Genomic DNA, 24,424 nt, shown 5'->3' with positions numbered 1-24,424 from the left:
CAGTTGATTTCCTTCCCATTACACCGGGCCTGGTGAACTAAACAACCAGTAACCATCACATAACGTGACACACCTTTACAGTTGAGAACTGCTTTCTGTTTCAGCTATTCTAATAAAACGTTTGCTCAAACTCTAAAGTTCCTCACGTCAATTGTATTAGCCTATTATGAATGTGACGGACTATTTTCTACACTGAAACATCCATGTTGCAAACTGGAGACAATGAGTTCAGTACTTTTGAACAGGCCTCAATGGGATAAGAACACAAATATAATTTGACAGTTTGTCAATCAAAGTTAATTGTTCTTACATGCCTACAAATGCCTGAATACTATGTATGTACATGTTGTATTGTAACATAAACCAGACAGGTGCAGTGAAATGTGTTGTTTTACAGGGTTAGACATAGTAGTACAGCACCCCTGGAGCAAATGAGGGTTAAATGCCTTGCTCAAGGGCACATCAACAGATTCTTCACCTTGTCGGCTCGGGTATTCAAACCAGCAACCTTATTAGTTACCGGCCCAATGCTCTAACCACTAGGCTACCTGCCACCTGCTGTTATGAAAATGTTGACGTGCTGAATTAAATATTTCTGAGCCCCCTTACAAACTCAAGTTAATGTACAATGCATTTGGCACAGGCACAGCGGTTGTGAAAAAAATATCATGCCCCCCTACATTCTGACATTTTATTTTAGAAGTTTTATCATTGGAATGTGATATAAAACGAGGCACTGGTGTGCCTTAGGACCACGCGGACACCTCCAAGCGGTTGGGTAGGCTGTTTGGAGTGTTGACCCGACTGGATAAAAACAATAATAATTATGCCCCCCCCCCCCCCACTTCTAAAACCAAAGTTGCTCCACTGACTAAAACTATATCACAAACATTGTGTCAAATGTGTTTTACATTATTACAGGGCCTCAGATATACAGTATCTTATTCAGCAGATTCTGAATACAACAGGTGTCCCAGACCTGCACTGTATCACATTCTGTCTGAATAAATGATATGTTCTCTGTTTCAGACTCTTTACTCACTAGTCAGAGATGGTTTGGACGGCTGACCTCCTCTCCAATCAGCAGACTCACCTCTGAGAAAGCTGGACCTCAGCAATATGAAGCTGTTTACCAATAATCCTCATTGTGATTGTCATCGTCATAATGATGATGAGGAGGAGGATGAGGAGGAGGAAAATGATCATGTGGATTGTGATGAAGATAGTGGTGATGGTGATGGTTCTCTTAACGGCATTGAAAGGTCCACTCTGTAAACTACAGACACTGAGGTCAGTATTAGTTTTTCAAAAAAAAAAACCTGTTCTGACACATTGGGTGTTTCTCAATATGCATACTACCGTGCTCCACACTCTCATACACCGAGTGCATTCTCCAACCATGTTCTCTTGAGTACGTTGTTGTGAGAACGAGTGTGGAGAATGGCTAAAACAATATATTTGAGAAGCACTATCACTCCCCCTGCTGTATTACCTCACTCCCATTCACTGGACCTTCTTCCAGCCAGGTCAATGGCAACAACAGACAAAACAATATATAACCCAAGCAAACGTATTACTTCATAATTATCAGCTAGAGATCCTAATAATGTAGCTAACCAGATAGTTTAACAGGCAGAAATGACCTACAACTAATATTAAGCAAGATAGATGTCAATAATTTGTGGGTATCTAGCTAACAATTCTTCATGGCTATATGGCTAGCTAACAGTACAACTAGCTAGCCAGTTAGCCCTATTGACTTATTATGGGCTTGCTAGGTAGACAGGTAAACATGCCAAAATTAACACAGAATGTATTTATTAACATATCAAGATAAAATATTGTTTTCAGGCAAAATATGAGAAGTCGGAGTGTATTTTCTCTCGCTTCAGCTCAAATAATGGCTGCCAAAGATTTCATTATATTTTTCATAATTTCTTACATGGCTGCTTCATATGTCTTTACATACTTTCTGTTGAAGCTTGCATTGATGCATGCCTCAAAATACAGTGCCTTCGGAAAGTATTCAGACCCCTTGACTTTTTTTTTTATCTTACAGCCTTATTCTAAAATGGATTAAATACAAAAATGTCCTTATTAATCTACACACAATATCCCATAATAACAAAGTGAAAACATGTTTTTAGAATTTTTTGCAAATGTATTAAAAATGTATTAAAAACAGAAATAACTTATTTATAGAAGTATTCAGACCCGTTGCTATGAGACTCAAAATTGAGCTCAGGTGCATCCTGTTTGCATTAATCAACCTTGAGATGTTGCTACAAATTGATTGCAGTCCACCTGTAATACATTGAATTGATTGGACATGATTTGGAAAGGCACACACCTGTGAGATAAAGGTCCCACAGTTGAAAGTGCATGTCAGAGCAAAAACCAAGCCTGAGGTTGAAGGAATTGTCTGTAAAGCTCTGAGACAGGACTGTGTCGAAGGCACAGATCTCGGGAAGGGTACCAAAAAATGACTGCAGCATTGAAGGTCCCCAAGAACACAGTAGCCTCCATCACTTGGAACCACCAAGACTCTTCCTAGAGCTGGCCGCTCCGCCAAACTGAGCAATCACGGGACAAGGGCCTTGGTCAGGGAGGTGACCAAGAACCCGATGTTCACCCTGACAGACTTCTAGTGTTCCTCTGTCGAGATGGGAGAACCTTCCAGAAGGACAACCATCTCTGCAGCACTCCACCAATCAGGCCTTTATGATAGAGTGGCCAGATGGAAGTAAAAGGCACATGACAGCCCACTTGGATTTTGCCAAAAGGCACATAAAAACCATGAGAAACAAGATGCTCTCGTGTGATGAAACCAAGATCGAAGTCTTTGGCCTGAATGCCAGAAGTCACGCCTGGAGGAAATCTTGCAGCATCCCTACGGTGAAGCATGGTGGTGGCAGCATCATGCTGTGGGGATGTTTTTCAGCGGCAGGGACTGGGAGACTAGTCAGGATTGAAGCAAAGATGAACAGAGCAAAGTACAGAGAGATCCTTGATGAAAACCTGCTCCAGAGCGCTCAGGACCTCAGACTGGGGCGAAGGTTCGCCTTCCAACAGGGCAACGACCCTAAGCACACAGCCAAGACAACGCACCAGTCCGGACTTGAATCCGATGGAACATCTTGGGAGAGACCTGAAAATAGCTGTGCAGCAAGATCCCCATCCAACCTGACAGAGCTTGAGAGGATCTGCAGAGAAGAATGGGAGAAACTCCCCAAATACGGGTGTGCCAAGCTTGTAGCGTCATACCCAAGAAGACTTGAGGCTGTAATCGCTGCCAAAGGTGATTCAAGTACTGAGTGAAGGGTCTGAATACTTATGTAAATGAGTGTTTTTGATAAATTAGTGAACATTTCAAAAAACCTGTTTTTTCTTCGTCATTATGGGGTATAGTGTGTAGGTTGATGAGGGGAAAAACGATATAATACATTTTAGAATAAGGCTGTAACGTATCAAAATGTGGAAAAAGTCAAGGCAATTTCCTCTACGTGCGCTTTGGTTTCCATGGTCTTGTCGATTATTGTTACTATGTCCATTGGTGCGTGTGAGTACCTGTGCTGTGTGTTTTGGGCTTTCGTACCCTTGTGGATTGCGCAGATGATTACGGGTCTCGTCCCGTGTAATCATTGTGCGCTTGTGTTATTTATTCGAGGTACTCCTCGCTCTTTTGTTTGGCTTTCAACCCTGTGTTTTTGTTACGTGTTTGTTTGGTCTTCGTCCCCGTGCCTTTACACAGCACGCCGTAAACTGGGGCTTAATAAAAAAAACTATTACGCATTCCTGAGCCTGTCTCCCAAATCTCTTCATACCAACGGGACACTGAAGATGTTTCAGCCTCCGAGCAGAAGCTAACGACTCTTCTCCTACAGCTTTTTGTCTTGTTACTTTGTGATCTATTGTCATTCTGTGTTCATCTGATAGTCTGTCTGCGCAAACAGCAGAGATCAGAACGTTGGCGTTGAAACAGTCAACCATCACCCACAGAAATAGCTCATAGGAGTCTAAAAAGCAGATCTAGGAGCTGCATATGTAATTGTGTTTGTTGAAGTGAATTTGTACAGCTTGTAACAAACAACGATCACTATTAGACAAGAACATTGAAATGTCTGGGATGAAAATGAATGATTTGAACCTGTTCTGTTCTTCTCAGATGAACCCTGGATGCATTCAGAGGGACAATTTCATTTCAAAAGGGTACAATCTGTGACAATTGAATACTTCTTCAAATGTAATATGACAACCAAGTGTGCTATTATCAAACGAGCCGATTAGTTTCTGAAGAAAGAAAGCAATTTAATTTATGCAATTTTTTAACAAAGGCTTCAATAAAAAATCATATTATCAAAGATTGTCTCAATGTTGGTTGGCGGATGCCATTTTTATTTCTATGGGCGTATGGACTGTACTATCCCCTTGTTTGTTTACCAATAGACCAAAAGAAATTAACGAGAAATCACATTCATACAATGTGGTCAGAAATGCTGTTTCTTGAACAAAGTCTGCACAGGTATTGTAGGTTCACTCTGTCTCAAAAGCCCTGTGTCGGAACACTTAGCCCCATATATGGCTCCACTTGATTGGTCGGCCTCTGAGTTTTCTTAAAAGAGTGTGTACATGCACTGCACTACATGCAATTGGTTTATTCAGGGTCATGTGATAAAATAACTTTTACAGCTGCACCATCGAGAGCATTCTGACCGGTTGTATCACTGTCTGTTATGATAACTGCACCACTTTCGACTGGAAGACCCTACAGAGGGGGGTACGGATGGCACTGCACATCATTGGGTGTGAGCTCCCAGCCATTCGGATGAACACGCCAGGCGGCGTCTGAGAAAAGCCCCAAAAATTGCCAAAGACTCCAGCCACCGAGACATGGACTGTTCTCCATGCCAGCAGGTGGTACCAGTGCATCAAGGCTCAGATCAACAGATCCTAAACAGCTTCTATCCCTTCTATCTATAAGACTGTTGAATGGCGAACAACTACTGCTCTCCCTCACACCTACTCTGCTGCTAAAATTATTATTGATTAGATTATATCCTATTCTACTGTATCTTAGTCTATGCCGCTCCGACAATGCTCGTCCAAATATTTATACATTCTTAATTCCATTCCTTTACCTTAGATTTCTGTGTATTGTGTGTATTGTTGTGAAATTGTTAGATATTACTTGTTAGATATTACTGCACTGTTGGAGCTAGAAACACAAGCATTTAGCTACACCTGCAATAACATCTGCTAAACATGTGTATGTGGTAAATAACATTTGATTTGATTTAACACACACACACATGCTTACATACACCCACTCACCACCATGCACACACCCACCCACCACTTACGCTGCTGCCATACTATTTACTAGTATTATTATTTATTATTGTTATTATTATTATTTATCCTGCTACCAGTTACGTTCTGCTAATCTGTACCTACATGTACATATCTACCTCAATACTCCAGTATCCCTGCACATTGTACATTTGGTGCTGGTACTGACCCTGTATATACTGTAGCTTCCTTTCTTCTTTCTTATTACTCGTGTTTTTTTATTTATTTTTTCTTATTAGTTATACTTTTTGGATATTGAATACTGCGTTGTTGGGTAGGACTTGCAAGTTAAACATTTCACTCTACTTGTGCATGTGACAAATAAAACTGGAACTAGACTGTATATAAATAGGTAGCCACTGGTTTGGTGCTGGAAGTAATGAGGTTCTAAAGTGATGAAGTGTCCCTTTAAACAGACCATGGAAAAATGTAGATATGACAATGTGCTCCTCCTGCTGATGTGGCGTGATGGAACAGCAACGTTCTCCTTCACTGTGCTTCACTATTTAAATGCAGGAGCATGATGTCCTAGTTACTCACATGCCGTTATCCTCATATCTTCCTATTCTGCCATAATCTACAAGTACTGTATCTACAAGAGATAAGCAACAGCTCCACATGTTATTTTCCTAGACTTGGAACTCCAGTTCCAAATGTGAACCAGAGTCACATCAGAGTCAAAAGACTATCTGCCGTTTCACTTAAAGTGGCCTTCTGTAGTTTAAACAATGACAAAGCGGCCACCCCACCACTGATTTGGTGAACATATGAGTGGAAATGTAACCTCTCTCAAATTCATGGACTGACCATGGATGCAAGGACTGACCATCCATGAGATGAAATGTATAGTTTTAACCATGTTTTGAGGCTATACAGTGTTTGTTTACAATTGTTTATAAACATTGGAGTAAAAAAGCTTCTATTTTAGGTTCTGATGGGGTATGACAGTTGGACTAAGCTCATGAAGCATTCGTAGGTTATATTCTTCAAGAGTACCTGGTTATATACTGTAACATTAAAATAAATTTTAAAAATTGACTTGCAATTGCAGATTGACTCTCTAACAGAAAGTTTTACCACAGAAAAGGGAAGAGTTTCAAAGGTCCTTTGTAGCTCAGTTGGTAGAGCATGGTGCTTGTAACACCAGGGTAGTATGTTCGTTCCACCCATATGTAAAATGTATGGTTGCTTTTGGATTAAAGCGTCTGCTAAGTGGTATATATTATATTTTTACTTAGATGCTGTGAGAATTTCAATCATTTCAGTGGAATGGGGGAAAAAACTTATTTCAGGATATCTTTGGCTCCTAAAATGGCATTTAAGTCAATTATACTGGTTAAAGGAATGGCAACTTAAGTGTGATTATGTTCCTAACTATTAACTTTAGCAACATTATAGCACAAGGGTGGGTAATAAGGAAATCGGTCTAGTTTTGGTGATGTGAAACAAGAATATTTTAAAACTGGAATGGTTTATGGCTATAAATATGACACTATGTTTGGGGCATGAAAATGAAAGCTGTGTGAATGTCCTGGATGTCTGGAAAATACAAACAAATCCTCTTGTGTTTCCTTCTAAAGTCTGACCAGAGAGTCTGCTTTTATCACATGACCCTGAATAAACCAATTAATTTAGATTTCCCCCTTATCTTTGTGTGTGTGTGTGTTTGTGTGTGTGTGTGTGTGTGTGTGTATGTGTGTGTGTGTGTGTGTGTTAAAAACCGCAGCTTTTGCACTCTCCTCTATCAGCCTTGTTTGACAATCTGGGCCCCCTGTTACCACTGCCCACTTCTCCTTTCTTACCACTGCCCACTTCCCCTTTCTTACCACTGCCCACTTCTCCTTTCTTACCACTGCCCACTTCCCCTTTCTTACCACTGCCCACTTATCCTTTCTTACCACTGCCCACTTCTCCTTTCTTACCACTGCCCACTTCTCCTTTCTTACCACTGCCCACTTCTCCTTTCTTACCACTGCCCACTTCTCCTTTCTTACCACTGCCCACTTCTCCTTTCTTACCACTGCCCACTTCTCCTTTCTTACCACTGCCCACTTCTCCTTTCTTACCACTGCCCACTTCCCCTTTCTTCCTCCAGATCTACAGGAGACTTGTCATGTGTTCGTCATGTTGTTCCCTTTCCTCCTCTACTACCCCATGAAACACACTGACCTTTACAAAACCCAGTGCATGTACACACTCTTTTAAGGAAACTCAGAGGCGGACCACTCAAGTGGAGCCATATATGGGGCTAAGTGTTCCGACACAGGGCTTTTGAGACAGAGTGAACCTACAATACCTGTGCAGACTTTGTTCAAGAAACAGCATTTCTGACCACATTGTGTGAATGTGATTTCTCGTTCATTTATTTTGGTCTATTGGTAAACGAACAAAGGTCCATATACCCATAGAAATAAAAAATGGCATCCGCCAACCAACATTGAGATAATTTTCGATTACATTATTTTTTATTGAAGCCTTTGTTTAAAAAAATTGCATGAATTTAATTGCTTTCTTTCTTCAGAAACTAATTGGCTTGTTTGATAATAGCACACTTGGCTTTCACATTACATTTGAAGAAGTATTACATTTCACAGATTGTACCCTTTTGAAATTAAATTGTCCCTCTGAATGCATCCAGCGTTCTGACCAATGTCATCTGAGAAGAACAGAACAGGTTCAAATCATTCATTTTCATCCCAGACATTTCAATGTTCTTGTCTAATAGTGATCGTTGTTTGTTACAAGCTGTACAAATTCACTTCAACAAACACAATTACATATGCAGCTCCTAGATCTGCTTTTTAGACTCCTATGAGCTATTTCTGTGGGTGATGGTTGACTGTTTCAACGCCAACGTTCTGATCTCTGCTGTTTGCGCAGACAGACTATCAGATGAACACAGAATGACAATAGATCACAAAGTAACAAGACAAAAAGCTGTAGGAGAAGAGTCGTTAGCTTCTGCTTGGAGGCTGAAACATCTTCATTGTCCCGTTGGTATGAAGAGATTTGGGAGACAGGCTCAGGAATGCGTAATAGTTTTTTTTTTATTATACCCCAGTTTACGGCGTGCTGTGTAAAGGCACGGGGACGAAGACCAAACAAACACGTAACAAAAACATTGGGTTGAAAGCCAAACAAAAGAGCGAGGAGTACCTCGAATAAATAACACAAGCGCACCTACGGGACAAGACCATCATCTGCGCAATCCACAAGGGCACGAAAGCCCAAAACACGCAGTTGGATTGCTATAAGAGTGGCCCGTAAAGGCCCTATTTTAAGTTTCTGTTTTATCTGACCGAAGAACGAAGTTGAGTCCAGAGAGAGATTGGATGGGGATCGTTGCTGCACAGCTATTTTCAGGTCTCTCCCAAGATGTTAGATCGGGTTCAAGTCCGGACTCCTGCGTTGTCTTGGCTGTGTGCCTAGGGTCGTTGCCCTGTTGGACGGCGAACCTTCATCCCAGTCTGAGGTCCTGAGCGCTCTGGAGCAGGTTTTCCTCAAGGATCTCTCTGTACTTTGCTCCATTTATCTTTGCCTAATTCCTGACGAGTCTCCCAGTCCCTGCCGCTGAAAACATCCCCACAGCATGATGGTGCCAACATAGGAACGGTGCAAGGTTTCCACCTTCAATGCTTCAGACATTTTTTGGTACCCTTCCCGAGATCTGCGCCTTCGACACAGTCCTGTCTCAAAGCTTTACAGACAATTCCTTCAACCTCAAGCTTGGTTTTTGCTCTGACATGCACTTTCAACTGTGGGACCTTATATAGACAGGTGTGTACAAACGGAGTACGCATTCAAGAAGTGCCCTCCGTGCTCCGTTTTGCATACTTCGATTTGGACTCATACTCCGATCCCTTCCGTGCTCCAATTTGCATGCTCAGAGCACGGTAGTATGCATTTTGAGAAACATCCATTGTTATTATTTTCTGTCACAATTATTTTACTGGGCAGTGGGCAGTCATAAGCTTACAGATACAGATGTAGCCCTATGAATGCATACATCACATTAAAATGTTAATACCCTGATTACTGTCTAAAAGGAAAGAACATATAAGACTCTGTGTACAACAGGTACAGTATGTATAATATCAATACCACCACTATTGTATTCACTGGGCATTCACAGCCATGTAGATACAGACATAAACGATTAAAAACTACCCAACTTGTTGACACTTTGTGTTGCCTTCACCAATCATTTGTCCTCATATTGACACATGCACTGCTGGGAGCAAACTTACCATAACATTTCAGATAGACAGGAGCTCCTAATTTCATTGCATTTACCACGTGTATTGCGCTGTGTAATAATTAAACTCCTTATTGAATACAGTATAAATTATGCCGCAGAAATTGTATGATTATTATATAAACATATATATATATATTATATATATATATATTATATGTCGTATAACCTTAATTAGTGCTCCCGCTCACCTGATGTAGGTGTGTATAATACTGCCGTTAATGGGAGAGGGAAGGGGTTAAGGTGTGGTCTTTACTCCCAAATTTCACTTAAATATAACTTCCAAATGAAGAGAGACAATGATACATAATGTAATCTGGGGGAAAAATGCAACTTTATGGACAACGGTGGATGGTTCTTAAAATAACCTTTGTGGTAGGGGGGTCTTAAAAGAGCTGTTTCACTCCACGGCATACTGCCATGGAACTTCACGCGCTGGCGATGAGAAGTAGGTGGTCAGCTTCTCCATCACCTGGAGTGCCTGTCTGGGGGCGTTGTTGGCACCTGCCCTGGTGACATCAGGAAGGTGCCCATTTGGCGTGCCCATCTCCATCCGGAGCGGCTCCTGGAATGACCTCCGCAGGTAGTTGTGGAGAACACATGTGGCCTTCACGCAGGCATCGACATTTGAGGGGCTGAGACCAAGCACTCTCCAATACATTCTCCATCGGGCTTCCAGAATCCCAAAGGTGCATTCAGCAACTAACCTTGCCCTGGACAGTCGTTTGTTAAAGATCCTTACAGGCTTTGGCAATGGCAGCAGGCGTCCAGCGTAGGGCCTCATGAGGTTGGGTCTTAAAGGGAAGGCCTCATCGCCGACGAAGACGTAGGGAACAGGTCCCAGGTCTTCAGCCCCAGGGAGTGATGCAGGTGGTGGAATATCCAGGGTCCTGAATATATATCCTGAAGTGCCTGGCCAAAGGCAGTCTCTGAGGGTCCCGCCATCACTTCCCTTGCCGTAAGCACCAACATCGACAACACGGAAACAGTAGATGGCATCTACTACAGCCAAGAATACAACTGAATATGTACCCTTGTAGTTGTAGAATTGCGAACCTGAGCACGGTGGAGCCTGGATTACTACATGTTTACCGTCAATGGAGCCAAGACAGTTGGGGAAATTCCACCTCTCCAGGAACTCGGCAGCGATGGCCCTCCAGTCTTCCTCCTTGGGGACAGGCATGTATTCACCATCCAGACAGTCCCAAATGGCTTGTGCCACAGAGGGGACAATGCCTGTCACCGTGGACCATCCAACTCAGAAGCTGAATCCTATGGTCCTGTAGGAGTCCCCTGTTGCCAAGAATCTAAAATATAATTGAAAATAATGATCAATATTGTGTAGAACTTGAATTCCACCCACATATTATATCTACTCATATAGCTACCTCATTACTGTTTATTATGCTTTACTAATTATATTGTAATACTCATCAACCATCATTATCAATGCCTTGAAACAGTACAATTCAGTCTATGACTATATCAATAAACTGTAGTCCAGGCCAACTCTACTCTTAGAAAGAATGGTAATATCTACTTAAAAGGGTTCTCTGGCTGTCCCCATAGGAGATCCCTTTTAGGTTCCAGGTAGTACCCCTGTTGGTTCCAAGTAGAACCCTATTGGGTTCCATGTATTAAGTATTATACCTGGAACCAAAAATGGTTATCCTATGGGGAAAGCAGAAGGACACTTTTGGAACCTTTTTCTCTAAGAGTGTATGTGAGTCCAATAAGAATGTAATGAATGACTGTAACTGTCTTGAACAACAATGGGTCCTGGAGAAGATTAGCCTACCTTCATCACGGCAGAAGGCACCTTTCTTTTCATTTGGTAACATTGCATAATAAAAAAATCGATTATAAACCAACTTTGGGAAAAGTTGTATTTCTTTTACATTCTGTAAAAGTACATCTGATGTCAAATAGGGACTATTAACTAGAGCCCTTTAGCTAGCTAGGTTGCACATAAAAACAATGTATCAAATATCAATCAATTATGGTATCAAAGGCTTTAAAAATGTACTAGAATGTAGCTTACCGGAGACAAATCGCCAGGCGTTCAACTGGGCTGATGGACTCCCGGTAGTTGGTATCCATCCGGGTGATCCTGGCTCCAACCATCTGGAGCAGGTGATCGAACTGGCTTCGGTCCAGACGAAAGTAACTTCGGAATTCCTGTCCAAACAGTCGAAGCTCTTGAATTAGACGGTGGAACTCCCCTGCCTGCTTTCGGGACTTTAACCATCTCATCTCTGGACCCACACAGACCTGCGCTTTCGACGGTACTGGTCCCGGCCCAACAGCGCGATCAAGACCATCTTCCTCAACGTTGGTCTCATTGTTGAAAGTGCCTACTCTGCTATCTTGACTATTTATTATTGCATTTTGCTCCAAAACTGCATTTTGGATGGAAATTATACTATGGCTATCACAATTCATTTGTGGATGTCATCGAATAAATAATATACTTGGCAAATAAATTAATAAAACATTTGAAGAAATTATGCAGTCAAACTGTTTTTATGTAATCCCACATTTTTACTGAATATGTGTGCAAAAAAAAAATCTACATTCACATTTTGCTACTTTCTGTCAAGTCTACACATACAATTTGATGCATACGTTCGATTTGCAACTGCCTCTGCAACGCAATGCTGCAAGGCAAATGCAGCGTTCCATTGGAAATGAATGTACTTCTGGTGTATCGAAACGCAAATCACAGTCGGTGTGTTCGAAGCGTTAATAAGCTTGACTAAAACGCTACAGCTGTCAACAACTGTTATCCCTGACATGACATCTAGATGGAGCTGTACTCCATCTAGACACAACCAGACAAAACATCAGTATCATAACAGGGTGCCCAAAACCAATGCCCATTCTCCAAAACACTGAAAATGATGAACTAATGATAGGCTGCTACATTAACAGGCATTGTGAAAGACATATAAGGAGAGGTATCTGCATTTTAACCCAAGTGCCATGACAGAACATATCAGTAGATATGTTCTCTACAGAAGATATATCAGGCACAAGAATATTGCTAGGTTAAGAATATTGCATCTATAACAGTAGATGACGTAGATGATCTTAATAATTATGATTAGACAATTATGAACAGCAGAAATAATACGTTTAGGCCTACATTTAAGATAATACACTTCAAATGATGTGACTAATTACAGTACCATCTTTTGTGCATTAATATTACTTGCATTAGATTTTCTGGGGACTTTGACATTTTCTTTAACTTTATCTAAACACAATTTATTCAACATATTTTAATCTGATTAAATAATAGCAACAACTAACATATGTGCTGATGAATTTAACATTCCATCTGGATGTTTAAAGGTTAAATACTGTACCTCACGTGACCTAATTAGAGCTGACAGGCAGTCAAGGCCACGGACACTCGCGTCATTGAAGGTGCGCGCTGCGCACTCTAGTTGGGTTGCGGGTAGTACCAGCGCGGTTTCAGTGTGTATTCTTACCCGACGGATTTCGGGGCATTACTATTTTTCCAATATTATAAATATTTCGAGGGACCTAATCATATTACGTTAAATAAACTGTGTAACCATGTTTTACATGTTGAAGAGTGAACTATCCTCTAACCGAGCGCAAGGATGTGTTGTTACCTGTCCTCATTTCGAGTGTCTGTCTGAAACGTGAGTAACGTTATCTTCAAGACTCGCAGTGTTTGAGAGTCATTTTACACGGAAATATGTAAATTAAACTTCGGAATATAAAATGTCGAGGGCAAGAATTAACCGTCGAAATGCGGTGACTTTATTTAAACTATTTGCTGTGTGTCTTTTGTGGGAGCGCTCATTTGCTCAACAGGTGTACAACCTCAGTCTCTCAATTGAAGAGGGACTACCTGCGAGGACTATTGTTGGGGATATAAGAGCGGGGTTACAGACTCCAAGCAGTGGATTTTTTATATCTGAAAGTAGAGATTCTTATGTTTTTAAAGACTTGGAAATAGATGCAGACACTGGAATAATTTCAACAGCTGTGGTGCTGGACAGGGAGATCAGAGACCAGTATGAATTTGTGGCAGCCACTCTCACAGGTGATGTGATTAAGGTAAAAATAGTGGTTAAAGATGTAAATGACCATTCTCCTGTATTCTCCACTGAAAAGGTGGAGTTGAATGTGTCAGAATTAAGTCCTCCAGGAACTCGCTTTGAATTTGAGGGGGCTAAAGACCAGGATGAGGGTGAGTTTGGAACTCGGGGTTACCGCATCACTGAAAGTGAGATGGGAAATATTTTTAAGGTGAAATATCGTGAGGGGGTTGGAAATCTATTCAACCTGGACCTCATCCTCACTGACAAATTGGACAGAGAAACAAGAGATTTTTATTCCCTGACCATTGAGGCATTTGATGGGGGTATCCCGCCTAAAACTGGGCTACTTAAGGTTTATATCCACGTCTCGGATGAAAATGACAACCCACCTGTGTTCAATCAGACTGAATACCAAGCTTCAGTGTGGGAGGATGCTCTGGTAATGTCACCTGTGTGTCAGGTCTACGCCACAGATCTGGACCTCGGAGACAATGGGCTCGTAACCTACGAGATCAACCGACGCCAGAGTGACCCGAATGAATTCTTTGTCATCAACAGAACTTCTGGTGTCATCCATGTTAACAAACCCTTAGACTTTGAGACACAGCCGTTTTATGAGTTGATTGTCAGGGCGAGGGATAATGGTGCCCAGCCGGAGTATAGCAGCACCTTTGTAGCCTTGAGGGTACTAGACATCAATGACAACAGCCCCATTATCAACGTATTGTTTCTGAGTGAGACTGGGGAGGCCGAGGTGTCGGAAGGGGCAGGTATGGGGGAATACGTTGCGAGGATATCAGTCTCTGACCCCGACCTGGGAGAGGTCGGGAGGCTCAGGGTCACCCTCGAAGGTGGCGACGGGAAGTTCACCCTGAAACAGACTGATGACTTCCTGTACGCCTTGTGCGTGGACGGCGAGCTGGACAGGGAGAAAGAGGGGCTGTACGAGTTAAAAGTGGTTGCCTCTGACTTCGGTAGCCCACCATTGAAGAGTGAAAGCACATTTGTGGTGAGGGTCACCGACACCAACGATTGGCGGCCGGTTTTTGACCAGGACATCTACACTGTGTCTGTATCTGAAGATGTACCCCAGGGTAGTTCCCTACTGAGTGTGCAGGCCAGAGACTCGGACGACGGGGTCAACGCAGCCATCCTCTACTCCATCCTACAGTCAGACCAAGACCACCTGGTCAACGTCGACCCAGAATCAGGCCTCATTACCACAGCAGCCAGGTTGGACCGTGAGAGGGAGACAGAGGTGCGGTTCCTGATGGTTGCGGTCGACGGGGGGTCACCAGCCATGTCCTCCACAGCCACCATCACCGTTATGGTTGAGGACGTCAATGACAACGAGCCTGTGTTCCAGCAGCAGCTGTATAATGTGTCTGTCCCGGAACACACCCAGATTGGGAACTGCTTTTTACAGGTATGTTGGCTAGTTTAGTTTGTGTGTTGCATAAATGAATGTGAAAAAAATATTCTGGGCAATTTCCATGTAAAAGGACCCATGAGCACCAACGTCAAGTTCATAGGAGCACATCAAATTTGTTGTCAAATTAAATCAAAAGCTTTAAGGTATTTGAAATGCATCAAAACACAATGTTAAGGCCCTTGCCAACCAACATCAACATTTTATATCTAATTTTGCAGAAATGATTTGCCTAGTGTATTGTCATTCTGTTACAAAACCCCACATACAGTTGAAGTCGGAAGTTTACATGCATTTAAACTCAGTTTTTCACAATTCCTGACATTTTAATCCTAGGTAAGATTCCCTGTCTTAGGTCAGTTAGGATCTCCACTTTATTTTAAGAATGTGAAATGTCAGAATAATAGAGTGATTTTTTTAAGCTTTTATTTCTTTCATCGAGGTTTACATACACTCAATTAGAATTTGGTAACGTTGCCTTTAAATTGTTTAACTTGGGTCAAACATTTTTGGGTAGACTTCCACAAGCTTCCCACAATAATTTGGGGGAATTTTGGCCCATTCCTCCTGACAGAGCTGGTGTAACTGAGTCAGGTTTGTAGGCCTCCTTGCAGGCACACGCTTTTTCAGTTCTGCCCACATATTTTCCATAGGATTGAGGTCAGGGCTTTGGGATGGCCAGTCCAATACCTTGACTTTGTCCTTAAGCCATTTTGCCACAACTTTGGAAGTATGCTTGGGGTCATTGTCCATTTAGAAGACCCATTTGCAACCAAGCTTTAACTTGCTGACTAATGTCTTGATGTTGCTTCAATATATCCACATAATTTTCCTGCTTCATGATGCCATCTATTTTGTGAAGTGCACAAGGCCCTCCTGCAGCAAAGCACCCCCACAACATGATGCTGCCACCCCTGTGCTTCACGGTTGGGATGGTGTTCTTCGGCTTGCAAACACATTATGGCCAAACAGTTCTATTTTTGTTTCATCAGACCAGAGGACATTTCTCCAAAAAGTGCAATCTTTGTCACCATGTGCATTGCAAACTGTAGTCTGGCTTTTTATGACGGTTTTGGAGCAGTGGATTCTTCCTTGCTAAGTGGTCTTTCAGGTTATGTCGATATAGGACTTGTTTTACTGTGGAAATATATACTTTTGTACCCGTCTTCACAAGGCCCTTTGCTGTTGTTCTGGGATTGATTTGCACTTTTTGCTGCGTGGTCCCACGGCTGCGTGGTCCCATGGTGTTTATACTTGCGTACTATTGTTTGTACAGATGAACGTGGTACCTTCAGGTGTTTGGAATTTGCTCCCAAAGATAAACCAGGTCTACAATTTTTTTCTGATGTCAAGCAAAGAGGCACTGAGTTTGAAGGTAGGTCTTGAAATACATACACAGGTACACCTCCAATAGGCTAATTGACATCATCTTTCCACTAGATGTTGGAATGTTGCTGAAGGGACTTGCTTCCATTCAACCACAAGAATTAGTGAGGTCTGGCACTGATGTTGGGTGATTAGGCCTGGCTCGCAGTCGGCATTCCAATTCATCCCAAAGGAAATTTGACAAACTGAATTGTAGGAAAGATGGCATCCTATGATGGTGCCACGTTGCAAATCACTGAGCTTTTCAGTAAGGCCATGTTTCTTTAGACCTGACTAAAATAAATCATGGATTTATTGTGATTTGATATATTAAATTGATTTAGACTTTTTAAATGTAGACGTGCCATCAGCCGCTTGTATGCAGGTTGTATGCGTGGAGGCCTGTCGTTACGAAGTCTTTATGTTAATTAATGGTCAATTACCATGAGACCCGAACCAACTTTTGCATGACAATAACCGGCTGAGGAAATGTCATGACCGCCACAGCCCTGTAAATAAATCAGATATCCTTATTTATGCATTTCTATATAGTACAGATCAGGCACCCCATGATCAAATCAAACTTAATTTGTCACATGCGCCGAATACAAGTGTAGACCTTACCGTTAAATGCTTACTTACAAGCCCTTAACTAACTGTGCAGTTAAAGAAGAGTTAAGAAAATATTTACCAAATAAAGTAAAAAAAGAATTCAAGTAACATGATGAGGCTATATACAGGGAGTCGGTGTGCGGCTGTACAGGTTAGAGCTAATTTGTACATATAGGTAGGGGTGAAGTGACTATGCATAGATAAACGAGTAGCAGCAGTGTACAAAACAATTGGAGGGGGGTCAAGGGAAGTTGAGCAGCCTTTTGGTCCTAGATTTGGGGTTCCGCTTTTTGAGCATCTGGGGACCCATGCCAAATCTTTTCAGTCTCCTGAGGGGGAAAAGCTTTTGTCGTGCCCTCATCAGTCTTGATGTGTTTGGACCATGATAGTTCGTTGGTGATGGGGACACCAATAAACTTAAAGCTCTCAACCAGCTCCACTACAGCCCAGTTGACGTTAATGGGGGCCTGTTCGTCCCGCCTTTTCCTGTAGTCCACGATCAGCTCCTTTGTTTTGCTCACATTGAGGGAGAGGTTGTTGTCCTGGCACCACACTGCCAGTTCTGACTTCCTCCCTATAGGCTGTCTTATCGTTGTCTGTGATCAGGCCGACACTGTTGCGTCGTCAGCAAACTTAATGATGGTGTTGGAGTCGTGTTATGCCACACAGTCGTGGGTGAACAGGGAGTAGAGGAGGGGACTAAGTACACACCCCTGAGGGGCCTCAGTGTTGAGGCTCAGCGTGGCAGACGTGTTGTTGTCAACCCTTACCACCTGGGGGTGGCCCATCAGGAAGTCTAGGATCCAGTTGCAGAGAGAGGTGTTTAGTCCCAGGGTTCTTAGCTTAGTGGTGGTGAGCTTTGTGGGTACTGGTGTAGTCAATGAACAGCATTCTCTCACGTGTTACTTTTGTTCAGGTGGGAAAGGGCGGTGTGGAATGCGATTGAGTTTGCGTCATCTATGGCTCTGTTGGGGCGGTATGCGAATTGAAGTGGGTCTAGGGTATCCGGGAGGATGCTGTTGTGAGCCATGATCAGCCTTTCAAAGCTCTTCATGGCTACCGACTTGTGTGCTACGGTGTGGTAATCATTTAGGCAGGTTACCTTCGCTTCCTTGGACACAGGGACGATGGTGGTCTGCTTGAAACATGTTGGTATTACAGACTCAGTCAGGGAGAGGTTGAAAATGTCAGTGAAGACACTTGCCAGTTTGTCCACACATGCTTTGAGTACACGTCCTAGTAATCCATCTGGCCCAGCGGCTTTGCGAATGTTTACCTGTTTAAAGGTCTTGCTACCAAGAGCGTTATCACACAGTCATCCAGAACAGCTGGTGCTTCAGTGTTGCTTGCCTCGAAGTGAGCATTAAAGGCATTTAGCTCGTCTAGTAGGCTCACGCCACTGAGCAGCTCGCGTCTGGGTTTCCCTTTGTAGTCCGTAATAGTTTTCAAGCCCCTCTTCATCTGACGAGCATCAGAGCCGGTGTAGTTGGATTCACTCTTAATCCTGTATTGATGCTTTGCTTGTTTGATTATTCGTCTGAGTGCATAGCGGGGTTTCTCATAGGCGTCCGGATTAGTGTCCCGCTCCTTGAAATCGGCAGCTGTAGCCTTTAGCTCTGTGTGGCTGTTGCCTGCAATTCATGGCATCTAGTTGGGTTATGTACGTATGCTCACTGTGGGGATGACGTTGTCGATGCACTTATTGATGAAGCCGATGACTGAGGTGGTATACTCCTCAATGCCATTGGATGAATCCCGGAACATATTCCAGTCTGTGCTAGCAAAACAGTCCTGTAGCATCCGCGCCATTTGACCACGTCCGTATTGAGCTAGTCACTGGTACTTCCTGTTTTAGTTTTTGTTTGAAATCAGGAGGATAGAATTATGGTCGGATTTGCCAAATGGAGGGTGGAGGAGAGCTTTGTATGCATCTCTGTTGTGTGGGGTAAAGGTGGTCTAGAGTCTTTTCTTCTTTCCCCCCCAGAGTTTTTTGGAAAACTCTGTTACGAAGCTTTACATCTGCGCTGTTCAAGTATGTGTTTTTGTAAAATTCTCGGTGTCACTGTTACCATGGGATTACCCTATGCACAGCAGTATAACATTTGTTTTTTTAAATTCCCACAAGTATGTTTCTATGAAATTATTGTTTAAATAATATGGCCCTTTATTTTAAAAGGTGAGGCCTATCAGCCCAAATGACAAGATTGTGGACAAATTAATCATCAACTCTTGCGGGTACGAGCGCTCTCTCTCGCTCTCGCTCTCTCTCTTGCTCTCTCTCTCACTCTTGGGACAGTGGCATGCTTTCTCTGTGTTCACAAAGCCACCAGTGTTGTCCAGGCTGGATCCAACACACTGACCCAGTCCAGCCCAGTGTTTATGTGATATGACAGATCTGATGCTTGGTACCACCTCCTTAGCTTGGCACAAGTCAAGGGCCATGACAATGAACCATTAATCACAAAGTCTGTCTGTGTAGTTGCCAATGGGCAGGTTTGAATGGTGGAAGAAACAAGGACAACAAAATTAAGTTTCAGCAATATTGGGATGCTATTAAAAGCACCGTCCTTAATTTTTTTCCAGCCACACAGCACTTGCTATGCTGAGGAATGGGGTTGAAGAAATAGACATTAACACTCAAATTGTGTTCATAGGTTGAACAGTAAGACAGCTTTTATAAAAGGGCCACTACTGGGCATGCTGATCCTGAGCCCATTTTCTGCCGTCCCTCATTAGAATTCTTCTGAGTAGGACAATCTGTTAACAAATTAACTTCCGAAACGTAATTGCGGAAGACTAATTGCTATCAGAGGGGAAGACCGTGCACAATAAGTAGAAAAACACAAATTGGGAAAGAAATGGCAGTGGAACAGGGGTATTATGAAAATGAGTAAGGAGTCCGTTTTTCCTGATTCAAGGTGCACTATGCTCATATACATACATACATACATACATACATACATACATACATACATACATACATACACACAGAGTGCCGGAAAGTATTCAGACCCATTTTTTGTTACAGCCTTATTCTAAAATGTATAAAATAAAATCCTCAGCAATCTACACACAATACCCCAATACCCCATAATAACATATCACGTCTGTTGGAAACCTGGCACCATTCCTACGGTGAAGCGTGGTAGTAGAATCATGCTGTTGGGATCTTTTTCAGTGGCAGAGACTAGGGAAACTAGTTAGGATCGAGGCAAAGATGAACGGAGCAAAGTACAGAGAGATCCTTGATGAAGGACCTCAGACTGGGGCGACGGTTCACCTTCCAACAGGACAACACCCTTAATCACCCAGCCAAGACAACACCCAGCCAAGACAGCACAAGTGGCTTTTGGATTGGTCTCTGAATGTCCTTGAGTGGCCCAGCCAGAGCCCGGAATTGAACCCAATCTAATGTCTCTGGAGAGACCTGAAAATAGCTATGCAACAACGCTCCCCATCCAACCTGACAGAGCTTGAGAGGATCTGCAGAGAAGAATGGGAGAAACTCCCCAAATACTGGTTTGCTAAGCTTGTAGTGTCATACCCAACAAGACTCGAGCCATCGTTGCCAAAGGTGCTTCAACAAAGTACTGAGTAAAGAGTCTGAATACTCATGTAAATGTAATATTTCAGGTTATGTTTTAATAAATTAGCAAACCTTTCTAAACCTGTTTTTGCTTTGTGATTATGGGGTTGTGTGTGTGAATTAAGGGGAGGGGAAACAATTTAATACATTTTTAGAATAAGCCTGTAACCTAACAAAATGTGGAACAGGTCAAGGGGTCTGAATATGCACTGTATATTTCCACTTCCACATTGTTTTTCATTTATGATAGCACTGTCTGATACACGACTATACTCACCAGTAAATGAACAACTTTATAGCTTATATACATTACATCAACAAAAAAGTCCCTAGAACCAGTATTAGGAAATGCTTGTAGTATTTCCCCCTCATTCCCCTCGATTCTATGTATACAGTGTCCCAGCTGTCAACTGTAATACAGCTGGACACGGTCAAAGAAAAGAGCCATGCAATGTCACACGACATGAGGCAGAACCTCTGCTTGGGCTTTTCAATGTGATTGCATTGTTGTGCGTATAGTGTTAGCTGGTATGTCAAACAATGGGGTAGTTCTCGTGCCAGTGTGCCCTCTGTGTACACACACAGCAAGGGGTCATTACATTTGCATGCATATGAGTAAGCAACAACTAAAAACTGTTGCAGACCTTGACCTGTATCTAACACCTCATCTCACAGTCAATAAAGCCCGGCATGATATCACTTTTATGGTGGGAAGGGAAGGGCACCATCAAATGGGGACGGTGAGATGAATCTGTCATATACGTTCCGAAACGTACCTGCAATCTCCCATGTTTTGCGTTGGGTGTATGTGTAAGACAAACGGTCATAAACTCCCATCAAAGAATCCCCAGGTTCAAAGGCGGTCTTTATCTAGCTTCTTGGCTCCACTTGTTATTTTACGGCCTGTATGTGGATTCACACTAGATCTTTGCTGGTAGATATTTGCTGCAGACATTGTGCAAGTCCTTTACAAGTGAGTGATGTCTCACATGGTCTTTGCTTTGATCCAGGTCATACTTTTCCCTGGGATAAGGATGGCTATTTATAGTCTTGTCTCACTGTCTCCAACCAGCTCACTGTGCCTAGTTATGTACTGTACTGTACCACCAGTTATGGGAGAAGAAACTTACGTACCTACAACATTTTTTAAATGCCCTCATTCAGAAATGTGATATTTGTCAACCCTGTGTGTGTGTGTGTGTGTGTGTCGGTTATAATAGATGGCACCATATCCACAGAGATGATACAATAACCTCTAATATGAATAGGTCAAGGTGCACCAAACACCCCTGCCTTACGCCTGGGTTATATCATTAACGATCTAATGTCCAGCTCATAAGATGTGCATACTTGTAAAGGCAGACCTGGCAGACCTGCCAAGTAGACACGTCATTGTTAAAGCCCCAGGTGATATTGTCAGACTTTGTCCGAGGTAGTAACACAGTCATCATTAAAAATGAAATGTATAACATAAGTTGCTAAAACTCTTTTGTACTATTCCTGAATGATGCTTTTCCCCTCACATAAAGGACAGTAGAAAGTGTTGCGGTGTCTTCCCCTTTCAGGTAGAAGTTAGTTTATGGGATGCTAACTTGATGTGATGCCGTCCTCTGACCTCCATAATGTGACCTGACAAAACATGTTGTGATTAGGGTTTTGGCACCATTCCACCCAACTCCCTGGCTTTAGCGCTAAACCCAAACTTCAAAGCGATTTGCAGGTAGAGCTCCTGGAAAAGGTGCCCTCATCCTCTACCTAAGCAACTTACTACATTTGCCAAAACCATAGAAAGCGTATTACGCACACCTCTTGTATGGCCACAGATTACTGTAATTCCTCCGTCAGAGCCAAGTCGAGGTTCTCCTGAAGAGCTATACCGGCGTAAATACGATTTTGGTTACAACCACATGTTCAATCCCTTCACGTTTTCGCTAACGTACACTCAGACTCGGCTTAGGTAATCCTTGGTGGTCATGATCCTTAGGGTCATTATCCAATTGTTTTGTCATGTGTTTCCTGTGCCCCTTGCCACAAACCCTCCCCCATAGCTAATGTCTTAATGAGATAAAGGAAGCAGCCCAGATGGGCAACCTGGTATCTCTCGTCAACCAACACATGGCGTCAAGATTGAGCCCCATCATAAAGGTCATAGGCCACATAGGAGCTTATGGGTCAGCAGCTAAAATACTGGGCCCTGAATTCTTCCTTGGTGGTCCTGTATGGGGAAAACGACATTTATGAGAAACTAAAGGGCCTTACCTGGCCAACAAACACATGTGAAGTTAATATTTTTTTTAAATTGTGGTGTGAGTCACGCCCCACTCCCTTTAGTTTGCGACCACAAGCTGAATTGCTAGAATTGGTTACATTCCTATGGATATTTTAAAATATTCCAACTACAAAGACCTATATCAACCTGTGTTTAGAACTTTGACTTACAACCCATGTGATGGAGCATGTTTCCTTACCCTCTGCAGGTTGTGGCCACTGATGTGGATGGCAGGGATTTCGGTACGGTACGCTACTCCATCTCTGACGGCTTTGATAAACAGGACACGCACCCTCTCTTCCAAATCAACCCAGACTCTGGAGAGCTTTGCATCTCACAGGATATCGACAGGGATTCAGGCCTGGCGACCTATGATTTATTAGTGAAAGCTGAGGATCAGGTGAGTTGAGAATGATCAAGTAGTTATATTAGTAGTTATACACTGTGTACAAAACATTAAGAACACCTTCCCAATAGTGTGTTGCACCTCCCCAACCCTTTTGCCCTCAACAGTCTCAATTAGTCCAGCATGGGCTCTAAAAGCTGTCGAAAGCATTCTACAGGGATGCTGACCCATGCTTCCCACTGTTGACATGTTGGCTGGATGTCCTTTGGGTGGTGGACCATTCTAATATAAACAGTACCAGTCAAAAGTTTGGACACCTACTCATTCAAGGTTTTAATTATTATTATTTTTTTTACTATTTTACATTTGTCTATGAAATGGCACACATGGAGTCATGCAATAACTAAAAGTGTTAAACAAATCAAAATGTATTTTATATTTGAGATTCTTCGAAGTAGGCACACTTTGCCTTGATGACAGCTTTGCATTCTCTGAAGCAGCTTAATGAGGTAGTCACCAGGAATGCATTTCAATTAGCAGGTGTGCCTTGTTAGTTTGTGGAATTTCTTTCCTTATTGCGTTTGAGCATATCAGTTGTGTTGTGACAAGGTATGGGTGGTATACAGAATATAGCCCTGTTTGGTAAAAGACCAAGTCCGTATTATGGCAAGAACAGCTTAAATAAGCAAAGAGGAGGAAAATAACACTGGAACATGCATGAGAGCACCAGCTGTACCGGAAGACTGTGATCACTCTCTCCGCGGCCGATTTAAGACCTTTAAACAGGTCAACATTCACAAGGCCACAGGGCCAGATGGATTACCAGGACGTGTACTGTGAGCATGCGCTGGCCAACTAGCAAGTGTCTTCACTGATGTTTTCAACCTGTCCGAGTCTGTAATACCAACATGTTTTAAGCAGACCACGGTAGTGCCTGTGCCCAAGAACACAAATGTAACCTGTCTAAATGACTACCAACCCGTAGCACTCATGTCTGTAGCCATGAAGTGCTTTGAAAGGCTGGTCATGGCTCACATCAACACCATTATCCCAGAAACCCTAGACCCACTCTAATTTGCGTACCGCCCCAACAGATCCACAGATGATGCAATCTCTATTGCACTCCACACTTCCCTT

At 42.6% G+C, this 24,424-nt stretch overlaps 1 protein-coding gene and 1 pseudogene across 1 annotated transcript in view; one reads left to right on the top strand and one right to left on the bottom strand.

The window, feature by feature from the left end:
* Positions 1-10,004: 10,004 nt before the first annotated feature.
* Positions 10,005-11,946, bottom strand: LOC139419663 (uncharacterized; annotated as a pseudogene).
* A 1,411-nt stretch (positions 11,947-13,357) lies between these two features.
* LOC139419271 (dachsous cadherin-related 2) overlaps positions 13,358-24,424 on the top strand; it is a 50,411-nt gene continuing 39,344 nt past the window's right edge. The window contains exons 1-3 of the mRNA XM_071169225.1: positions 13,358-13,366; positions 13,754-15,106; positions 23,150-23,341. Of these exons, the coding sequence (XP_071025326.1) occupies positions 13,358-13,366; positions 13,754-15,106; positions 23,150-23,341 (1,554 nt within the window). The remainder of the gene's footprint in view (positions 13,367-13,753; positions 15,107-23,149; positions 23,342-24,424) is intronic.

The sequence above is a fragment of the Oncorhynchus clarkii genome, chromosome 10 (genome assembly GCF_045791955.1).
Source record: "Oncorhynchus clarkii lewisi isolate Uvic-CL-2024 chromosome 10, UVic_Ocla_1.0, whole genome shotgun sequence".
In the NCBI taxonomy this organism is placed as follows: Eukaryota; Metazoa; Chordata; class Actinopteri; order Salmoniformes; family Salmonidae; genus Oncorhynchus; species Oncorhynchus clarkii.
This window is presented reverse-complemented; position numbering and strand designations above follow the sequence as displayed.